General features: G+C 30.5%; 1 protein-coding gene across 1 annotated transcript; it reads left to right on the top strand.

The window, feature by feature from the left end:
• Nucleotides 1-6,409: 6,409 nt before the first annotated feature.
• Nucleotides 6,410-8,262, top strand: LOC145798040 (uncharacterized). The gene is made up of 4 exons (XM_082885493.1): nt 6,410-6,827; nt 7,168-7,296; nt 7,390-7,573; nt 7,839-8,262. The coding sequence occupies exons 1-4, from the start codon at nt 6,410-6,412 to the stop codon at nt 8,260-8,262; spliced, it is 1,155 nt and encodes a 384-aa protein (XP_082741619.1).
• The last annotated feature ends 2,785 nt before the right edge of the window (nt 8,263-11,047 follow it).

The following is an 11,047-nucleotide window of genomic DNA, read 5'->3' as shown; positions in this document are numbered from 1 at the left end:
TTTTTTTCAGTAGACTCTATTTAAGATCATTTTATTAATTAAATAAAGATGATTTATATATTTATTTATTACATTAATTTCCATTAATTTAGATCTACTCCTTTCTCTAGCACTACTTTCTATATAGGAATGTGCGTAATGCGATTTAGATTATTTAAAAGTAAAATTATAAACCAAATAACAGATTGACGGATTAACAAATTGCGATTTTAGCCAAATTGATGAATTAATGAACATTTTAACAAATTATTAAGCCATTGCATAATATATGATGGGCATGGCCTGAGAGGGCCCAACCTATAGTCGCTATGGGTTTCTCAAACAATTATTTGGTTAACTATCATTATAAAAGCTTAGAACAAGCTCAACACCAAACTTGATAGAAAATCCACAATAATCAAGCTCAGGCATCAGCTGGACACATACCAAACAAGAGTCCAACTACGTGGCAGACAAAAATTCTTCAAAGTTATTGAACCCACATGCGCCAAGCATTAAATGCGACTGTCAAGACATTAAATGTAATAAGACCTCTCACTATGGGGCATGGTGAAATGGCCATGGCCGAAGGCAAGAAAGTAGCAGACTTTCGGCCAATGGAACAACATGAATAGACAAGGAAATGATTAATAAGAGATATAAGAAAGTTTATGAGAACCGCTTGGTAGCAATTCTCTCTCTCTCTCTCTCTCTCTCTCTCTCTCTACGCTTAAATTTCTCTAAGTTCTTACCCTCGCCGTCTTCTTCATCTAATTTGATCGCTGAAGGATCCGTAGGAAGGAACCATCCCTATTTTGAAACCATCTTACTAGACTTGTTGCAGGTGTGATAAAAAAGATGAAGGACAGCCAACTCATGGAATGCTTAGATCAATCCGACCCATACCCGACTTACCAGACTGCATTATCAATATATAAAATTAATTTGTATAATATATTTATATATATATATAACACAAATTAATTTTACATAATATTTTTCATATATTTACTACTAATTTATAATAAATTTCATATATTAAATCTCTCTCGTACTTATTTTTACTTTGATATTTCATTATAAGTTAAAAAATATATATGTATTAACTATAGCGAAGCAGAGCGGTTTCGAAGGCGAATTAAAAATTTTAAGTTCAAAACCACGATTAGCGGATAAAGTAGTGCAGATCGGTGCGATTTTAGCGGATTGGACAATATTTTACATAGCTTTACTTCTACCATCACTATATTGCATTTCTTCATTACTGTCTCTGTTGATTTTCGTTGTATATGACCATACCATCTTAATATATTTTTTCTTTAATTATAATTTTTTTTTAATTATGATAATATTTTAATTATGACTCATGAGATTTTTAATTATATCTCATGTAATATTTGATTATAATTTAGGCCTCGTTTGGGATGCTACCTTTTTAGCCAATTAGCCAAAAAGTTACTAAATTAGCCAATTAGCCAATTAGTCATACCAAAAAATCAATAATTACGGCTTCTCTCTACTTTTTGCACAGCTTTTCGTAATTAGCCAAAAAGTTACTAAATTAGCCTGTTCCCAAACGAGGCCTTATTTATTTATTTAGTTATGGCTAAAAAAGCATTGAATTATGTCCTTTTTTTTACTTAGTTATAAGATGCATAGGGGTATATACTTAGTTTTTCTCATATCACATTTATTTAAAAAATAATTAACAAATTACTTTTAAAATTATATTATTCGTTAATTATTTTTTAAATAAATATTATTAATCGAGTGACTCCCAATATTCAACTAATTTATTTTGAAGAACGTATAATCTCTTACAAAATAGATGCAAAATGAGTCGATAGGCCTGATTGGGCCATCTAATTAGATATTTCAATTAAAGAGAATCCAATGCCTTACAAACAAAGGAGACCAGGTTTAATTTTGCTGTGAAAATGGTTACTTTTTGCTTCTTCACACCAAGTTTAGCTTCTTCTTTTTTTTTAGGGATTCACACTACAGCTGAATTTTGAAAAATAAAATTACATATTCATAAAAAAAATTATTAATATTTATAAAAATTCTCATTAATTTATAATTATTTTTTAAAAAATTCTAACTATTTGATATTTCCCTTTCTCTTTTGATTTCTCCGTCCCAAATAAGTAACCGCCGCTTTTGAATTTCGTGATGTGACTCCCACGTAGCCGGCCTGGCCAGGCCCAAGTGTGGGAGCTTCTATTCACACGCATCCATTCTCCTTTTTATACAATTTTTTTTAATAAATAATTGGTTCAGAAATAAATTTTTAAAAATAAGTAATTAGTTCGGAAGTATCTTTTTGAAAATAAACAATTGATTCGGAAGTAGACTTCTGAATTTTTATTATTTTTTCGACATTCAACTTCCGAATGTGTTTATTTGATGTCTATAATATAATAGTAATTTTACTTGAAAAAAAATTTATAATAAAAATAATTTTTATGAAGTGTGTACAAAGAGGAGAAAGTAAATTTGTTTTGTTATAAAATATAATTTATTTAAAAATATATCTGATTTTTTACTACGATTTTAAAACTAAAGCATTAATAATTTTGTAATGACACATAGTGATGTTAATGGTGAGATGATAATAATGGTATGATAGTATTGATAAATTTTTATTTTTAAAAATAAATTATTGAATTGTAAATTTTTTTTTTTTTTTTTTGTTGATTATTGAAACCAAACACCAAAAAAAAAAAAAAGTGAAAAATAAATAAAAATAAATATTGGATCTGTACCTAGATTGACATCAACTCGATTTTTAACCTAACCTGATTCGTACAAGTTGATCTTTACAAACAGGTCAAGTTTGGCTACAAAGAAAAAAGTGCACTTATTTCATCTTTTTATCTTTTTTGGGTCACATCAATCAACATCTGCTCTCTACTTTTTCTACACATAATACAAAAAAAGTCAAAAAATGTACTTATTTAGTCTTTCTAAACTAGGCCTGAATATTTAAAAATATTTAATGATAAGACATGTTCACTTAGCTTATATCATTATATATATATATAAAGAATATGAAAATTGGTTTGAAAAAACCTTTCGATCATTCAGAATAACAACTAACTTTAAGAAATTATTAGTTAAAAAAACCTCTCATCCAAGCTTGGTCCGAAAAAAAAAAAAAAAACACTTAGGCCTCGTTTGGGAAGGCTCTGTTTTAGCCAAAAAATTATTAAATTAGCCAAAAAGCCAACAACCCATACCAAAAAGTCAAAGATTCTCTTTTCTCTCTACTTTTTGCACATCTTTTCGTAATTAACCAAAAAATCATTCCAAACATACTAGTTTATTTTAGCTCATATTTTAGCCAAATAACTAAAAAATTACTAAATTAGCCTGTTCCTAAACGAGACCTTAAAATGTTAATTCAATCTTACTTTAAGGGCTAAAATATTTATCTCAAGTTTCAAAAAAATATTTAGACTCGACTGGATTTTAGGGTCACCCCAAGGCATTATTAGGCAGAGATGGTGATTTTGCTTTGTCAAACCCCACTCCGCCCCATATGACACGGGTTTTGAGAAGCTTAAAAGATGGGAACTAATTTTTTAAAATCCCATTATAGTAATGTCAATAAAAAGAGAAATGTCATACAAATATGTATATATATATATATATATAAATAGCAAATGAAAGGCCCAAAATAAAGAGAAAATAACTTGTAATTATAGAGGTAGGGACAAGTTTCATTTTCCTCACACTATTCTCATTAATCCACATCCCAATTATATTTATTATAAATTTGTTTGTATGTATAGAATATGTAATTTAATTTTTTTTAAAACACATTAAAACTACATAGTGTATTCGAAAATAGGTAGGAATAGCACTGATAAAAGATAAGTTAAAAGATAATAGATTGAGATGGTTTGGTCATATTCAACGGAGACTAACATAAGCAGTAGTGAAGATATGCGATGCAGTGACGGTAGATAGAAGTGATAGGAGATGGAGTAGACCTAAATTGACGTTGGCTAACATAATAAATAGAGATATGAATCTACTTAATTTGGCTAATGAAATGGCCTTTAATAGAGCCGCGTGAAGAAGAAAATTCATATAACTAACGCTATTTGATGGAAGGTAAAGCTTGGTTTGGTTGGTTGGTTGGTACAATAAACTACAGAGTCTACTCTTCACGCCATTAGGAATTTGATTGTTTACTGTCAGCATTTATTTGTTTGGAAGAGTTTCATTCCCCCACATTGTCCTGGACAGTTTACGTTTACCTCGTTGCCTCTTGTGGTGTGGATTAGATTGATGTGAACATGTTCAAGCCATTGTGGGGTGGGTCGTTTGACTAAGGTTCTGGAGAAATCATAGGAATCATGTGCAAGGTTTTATACTTCCGGATGGATGTTATTCGTCGGAGGGTTGGGTTAGTGATTCTAGTGGAAGCAATTCTACTGCCAGAGATTGCCCAGCAGGACAGTGGAGAATGGCATGTGGGTTTCCAACACTTTCTTGGTCCAATGCATGCCAGAGATTTTGGCAATTCTTCGGGGGTTGCAGGTTGCTTGGTGGAAACAAATTCACTCAAATGTGTCCACCTTATTTCAGACTTGGATGAGTGACACCCACACGTGGAGCTGGGTCGACAGGTTTGCGCTTTGCTTGATAGGGATTGGTGCTGTGAAGTGAGACATATCTCTCGGGATGCTAATAGTTGTGCCAATGCTTTGGCTAAGGCTACTGTGAGGTTGAGTTGAGGGTTCGGAATTGTTTACTTAGAGATGCTCCAAGTGATTTGGATTAGTGTTTTTTACTGGTCGGTCCTACTTTTTATAGTTATTCCCTTCTTAGTCCTGAATATTGATGTTGTGCACCAATAGGTCCTGGAGTCTTTTTTTTGTGCCTGTTTTACCCTTATTTTGGCACGTTTCTATTTGATTTTTGCCATCAAAATACTGTAATGTGTGTTTGGATTTGGGTTTGTGATTTGGATTTCTGTGGAATTTCGCGATTTGTTAATGCATTATTGTGGAGCTTCGTGATTTGTGATTTTGCGCTTGGTATATATTTGGATTTTGCGATTTGCGATCTCATGGAGGGAGCTCGATTTGTGATTTGCTTTTTATAAATCTATGAATCTTCGTGTTTTGTGATTTCGCGTTTGGTGTATAGTTAAATTTTGTGATTTGCGATTTTGTGGATGGAGCTTAACTGGTATGTTTGATTTTGATTTCAATTTCGATGTTTTGGTGTTTTTTAGTATGAGTTTATGATTTTGATTTTGTTTATGATATTGTTGTTATTCTGTTGTTTCTACAATTGAATTTGTATTTTTATCATGATATTGAAAGCTTTGAGATATGTACGTGTAATGAATATTAGATTTTTTTTTTTTTTGGTTACGAAATTGTTTTGGTTGAACACAGATGTTGGTTTGTGATTTTCTACAGTGATAATTTTATCACTGAGCAGTTTAGGGGTATTGTTGGATTAACTTTTTCAACACTGATAAATTTATCAGCGGGTATAGAAATAGGAGATGAAAAAGTTGCATAATATAATGGTAAGATTCAAATCGAGTTACCATGCCCAATAAGTGCAAGCCTTATTCACTGTTCATGCTCTTGGTTTTAGGTAGTGTTAATTGTTAAATTTATCACTGTTGGTTTTTGGATGTGTTTGAGTTGGTTGATAATTATATCACTGTATTAGATTTTGCTTTAGGTTGTTTGAGTTGTTTGCTAAAATATAATTGTTGTTTGTTGCAAGATTTATAGTGATGGAAAATTCTTTGTTTCTTATGTGCAAATTTAGAGGCATGACATTGGTTATCAAGTATAATGATGGATTTAATTTCAAGGATTTAGTATATAAATTGTATGCAAAGTGGAGTGAGTTAGTTGGTAGTTCTTTGAATATATCGTATTCAATGCCCGTACATTCTTATTATGGTCTACAAAGTGAAGAGGATTTGGAGGTTATGGTTGGACTCACACTTTCTTGTGATATTCATCGTATTGATGTTTTTGTTAAGTGTTGTTCTTTGGGTGAAGGTTAAATGATTTGTGATGGTGAAGCTGGTAGTAATAGTAGTGTTGTTTGTGAAACTGATTTTTTGCCTTCATTTTATTCAAATCAACGAAAACCTTTGCTCTCTGATAGGTGGGTCAATTGTATAAAATGAGTGGGTCAAAGATTTGCTCAAGGAGTTGTTGAATTTCGAGATGCGTTGTCAAAGTATTCTATTGATTCCAGTTTTGATTTTGATTTTGTTAAAAATAACAAGGATCGTGTCACTATTCATTGTAAGAGAAGGGCTGATTTGGGATATTTATGGAGCATGCATGCTAGAGTGGAAAATTCTAGTAAAGCTTTTGTTATTAAACAATTTGATGATGTTCGTACGTGTGGATCTTCTTTTCGTACAATTAAACATATTAGGATGACTTCGAGTATGATTGGTGGGCTAATTTCAAGTGAGGTTCGTAATAAGGCTTTGACATCGGTTAGTGAGGTGGTTTGTGATTTTAAGGACTATTATGGAACAGAAGTTTCTTATCGGCGAGCTTGGATGGGTGTTGAAAAAACAAGGGATGTTGTTTTTGGTGACTATTCATCTTCATTTGACGATCTTCGTTGGTATGTTGATACTGCTAATGATTGTAATCCGGGGAGTGATTTTTATATGGAATTTGATATTGATAGTAAAGGAAGACATTTCAAATGCTTGTTTTTTGCTTTTGAGGCATGTATTCATGGTTTCAAGTATTGTCGGCCTGTGTTGATGCTTGATGAAACTTTCTTGAAAGGAAGACACAAATGTTGTTTATTGGTTGCTATGGAAAAAGACAATAACCAAGGTATATTCTGTGTCTATTTGTTATTATTATTAAAACAATTATAATTTTATCATTTTTGTTACTATAGAGTGTTGATTGTTGAGTATGGTCAATCAATTAGTGATAAATTTATGCTGTATACTTTTGTATGCTGTATACTTTTGTTAAATTTTTATATTTATACAGTGATAAATTTATTATGCATTGATTCTATATGTTGTATGTTTTTATTGAATTGTTGTAGTAATACAGTAATAAAGTTGTCTATGGTTGGTACTATATGTTATATACTTTGCATTTTGCTTTTGTATCGTAATCTTTTTTATTTGCTACAAATAATGTGTATATATTTTGTTTGTAGGTTTATATCCATTATGTTTTGCCATTGTTGATAGTGAACGTTATGACAATTGGCATTGGTTCTTGTCAAAGTTATTTGTTATTTTGACTCCGGGAAGGGATATTACGTTTGTTACTGATCGACATAGAGGTTTGCTGAAAGCTTTAGCTAAGGTCTTTTTGTTTTCTTCTCATTCTTTTTGTCCAATGCATTTGAAAACAAACTTGAAGACTTATTTGTCAGTGAAGAGTCGCGAATCTAAAGAGTATTTGCTCACTCCTTTTAGTAGATGTGCATATGCTCCTACTATTGAGTTGTTTAATGAGCTATTTGAAGAATTTAAGGGTCGTTGTGGTCGTAATGTTCAAAAGTTTCTTAAGGATTTGCCTAATGAGTGTTGGTGTAATGCTTATTTTCAAGGCAAGAGGTATGGTGAAATGTGCACAAATGCTGCAGAATCTTTTAATTTATAGATTAGGGATAAGCACCATTTGTTTTCAACTAATCTTGTTAATGCTATACGGGAGAAACTAATGGAGCAATTTTAAAAAAGGTGAGGAGTTGGAAATAAATGGAATCGTATTGTTTGTCATTTTGCAGAGAAAAAGTTGGAAGAAGCTTTGAATGATACAAAGGCATGATAGTTAAGAAATGTAGCGATGATATTCATGAAATCCAATTGGATCATTCAGTATGGTTGATATTGGGAAACAGTCTTGTTCTTGTCGATTGTTGGAAATTGATTCTTTTCCTTGCAAATATGGTTTTTATGCTATAAAGAGGAGTAAGAAGGATCTGAATTATTTTCTTGATGATTACTACCATGTTCGTAGTTATTGTGATTCTTATTCACATTCTATCTATCCAGTTCCTAGTATGTGGAAGCCAAATGTAGTTCTTAATGATGACGCTGTTCTACCTCCTCTTTGTAAGAAACCAGTTGGACGTCCAAGAATAGAGAGAATGCTTTCGAAGGGCGGATCAAGAGAATTAGGTGCAGTAGGTGTGAAAAAATGGAAACTCATAATCGAAAGACATGGAAAGAAGCTTGCTTTAGTTGCATTGATTTTAATTGAATTACTTTTGTTGAGAGTTGAGAGGTGTTACTTGCATTGAATGTTTAAGTATTTTTTGAAAGATACATCATTTCGGTAGTTGCATTGGATGATTGAGGAATTTTTTGAATGGAAATTATATTTTTTGTTGATATTTTTACAAGATTAAGCTTCACAGATTTATATTCTTTGATTTTGGTTAAATGTAATTGATGTTTTTGGTATTTTATACAGTAGTAAATTTATTCCTGGTTGGTTTGAATGAGTTGGTGGATTATGTTTTTTTAAGAGTGATAAATTTACCGTTGTCTAGAGGAAACAATCAAGCATTAATGGGGTTGGTGAATTTTGTTAAGAATGATAAATTTATAACTGACTGTATGGAAAGAGTTGATGGTTTATTACATTTATGTCAATGGTTAATAAATTTATCGCTGTCATATCCAACCAAATGTTCTTTTTTACAGTGATAAATTTATCAGTGGCTTAAACTCAAGAAAAATCAATTGTAGGTAGTTTGGGACTAAGTTTCCCAATCTGTGCTACATTACTACAACTATGTAATTAACTATCAGTGGGATCCTTGAAGCAAAATATTTCAAGTTTGCAATTCATTTTCAAATTAAATTGTTCAAAATTTCAGTCTAAGAAATATTTTAGATGCAACAGTTTATCATCAGGTCTTGAATAAGATCATATTTCTTCATAAATAACTGGTTCTTGGAGTTAAATGTTAAAATGTATGTACGGTTTATTTTTTTGGATTTACTGTTAGAACTTTATCTCCACTCCATATACCCAGAATGGCATGTTCTTACATTTATTCCTAAACTTGAAAATATTTACAAATTGCAACAATGTTTTAATTCTCAATTTGGATAATGTAATAGTGTTTGTGTTTTAATTTTCAATTTAGATAAATTGTTTATTATTGTTTATATTGTTTTGTTTACTTGAATTAGGAAAAAAGAATAAGAGAGAGAGAGTTGCCGATTTTTGTTAGTTTGAACAGTGATAAATTTATCAGTGTAAAAAAAAATGTCATGTTAGTAAATGAAGGGATCCAAACTTGTTATTAAGCATAAAGTAGGACTGATATCAAAGCCAGATCTGGTAAAAATATAGCTAAAAAAGACTGAATTTTCATTTAGTGTATTGTCTGTAATTTTAACATTGTAACAACCAAGCATTATAATATTCATTGAAGTAAAGTACGAACCAAAATCATCAAAATATAGATAAGACTGTAACAACCAAACAAGTCAAATGTATGAAGTATTCACATTCTAACAACTAAATGAATCAATGTTTCCTTTTTATTACACTGTAACAACCAAACAAGCAAAATGTTTTCTTTTCTTCTAGATCTGTTGATTAGTGTAACAAACAAACAAGCAAAATCTTTTCTTTTCTTCTAGATTTGTTGATTGCGGAGGCAAGTCATCAATGTTTTCATCAACTATTTATTATTGAGCAGTTTGTTGGTCAGTCAAGCAGATAGTTAATATATCGGCTCTCAATTGATTGCATTCTTCTTTGAAAAAAGTAGACATTATGTTGTTGCTGGAAACATATTGCCTCATGATATAGCAAACAATGATTTCACAATCAAGCTTGCAAAAACATTTTGAAAACAAAAAATTATAATTTGGTTTCCGTTGCATTTTTTTTTTATAGGAGTGTTTTGTTATTGAACAACTTACAAAGTGTCTTCTTATTGTGTGTTGTTGATAACTTTCTCTGAATTAGGCAAAGTAAGGAAATTCGTCATTGTATAGCAAATGTTATCACTCAATTAGGAAAATTAAGCAAATCTATCATTCTTATTGCAAATTTTATCACTGAATTAGGCAAAGTAAGCAAATCTGTCATTGTATAGCAAATTTTATCACTGAATTAGTAAAAGTAAACAAATCCATCATTGTATGGCAAATGAACATGAAGATATGATTATTATGAAGTTGAATATCACTAATAAATTAATACTGTATGATACACATTGAAAATAGTTTCAAATTGAATTTTATCACTTAATTATAGCTATGAAAAAAGAAGGGAATCAAATATATCATTATAACAAATTTTATCACTCAATTAAGAAAATTAAGCAAATCTATCATTCTTATAGCAAATTTTCTCACTGAATTGGGCAAAATAAGCAAATTTGTTATTGTATAGCAAATGAACATGAAGATGTGATTATTATGAAGTTGAATATCACTTAATTATAGTTATAAAAGAAGAATGGAAGATGAATACGATTCACGTTTGATTCGCATGTTTGTTGAAGAAGAAGGGAAGCAAACCCATCATTATAACAACTTTTATCACTCAATTAGGAAAATTAAACAAATCTATCATTCTTATAGCAAATTTTCTCACTGATTTGGGCAAAGTAAGCAAATCTGGCATTGTATAGCAAATTTTATCACTGGATTAACAAAAGTAAGCAAATCTATCATTGTATAGGAAATGAACATGAAGATGTGATTATTATGAAGTTGAATATCGCTCATAAATTAATACTGTATTGTACAAATTGAAAATAGCTTCAAGTCGAATTGTATCACTCAATTATAGTTATGAGAGAAGAAGGGAGGCAAATCTATCATTATAACAAATTTTATTACTCAATTAGAAAAATTAAGCAAATCTATTATTCTTATAGCAAATTTTATCATTGAATTGGGCAAAGTAAGCAAATCTGTCATTGTATATTAAATTTTATCACTGAATTAGCAAAAGAAAGCAAACCCATCATTGTATAGCAAATGAACATGAAGATGTGACTATTATGAAGTTGAATATCACTCATAAATTAATACTATATAATACATATTGAAAAT

This window comes from Camellia sinensis, chromosome 8 (genome assembly GCF_055761805.1).
Source record: "Camellia sinensis isolate YWXY chromosome 8, ASM5576180v1, whole genome shotgun sequence".
Classification (NCBI taxonomy): Eukaryota; Viridiplantae; Streptophyta; class Magnoliopsida; order Ericales; family Theaceae; genus Camellia; species Camellia sinensis.
Note: the sequence above shows the minus strand (reverse complement) of the source record. Positions and strands in the feature narration are given on the sequence as shown.

What these genes read in the sequence shown, in the direction of transcription:
- LOC145798040 (XM_082885493.1), top strand. Translation starts at nt 6,410, where the DNA reads ATGACTTCGAGTATGATTGGTGGGCTAATTTCAAGTGAGGTTCGTAAT. An exon ending in GGAAAAAGACAATAACCAAG is followed by an intron (nt 6,828 to 7,167) that starts GTATATTCTGTG and finishes TTTTGTTTGTAG; the next exon opens with GTTTATATCCATTATGTTTT. An exon ending in GCTTATTTTCAAGGCAAGAG is followed by an intron (nt 7,574 to 7,838) that starts GTATGGTGAAAT and finishes TGGATCATTCAG; the next exon opens with TATGGTTGATATTGGGAAAC.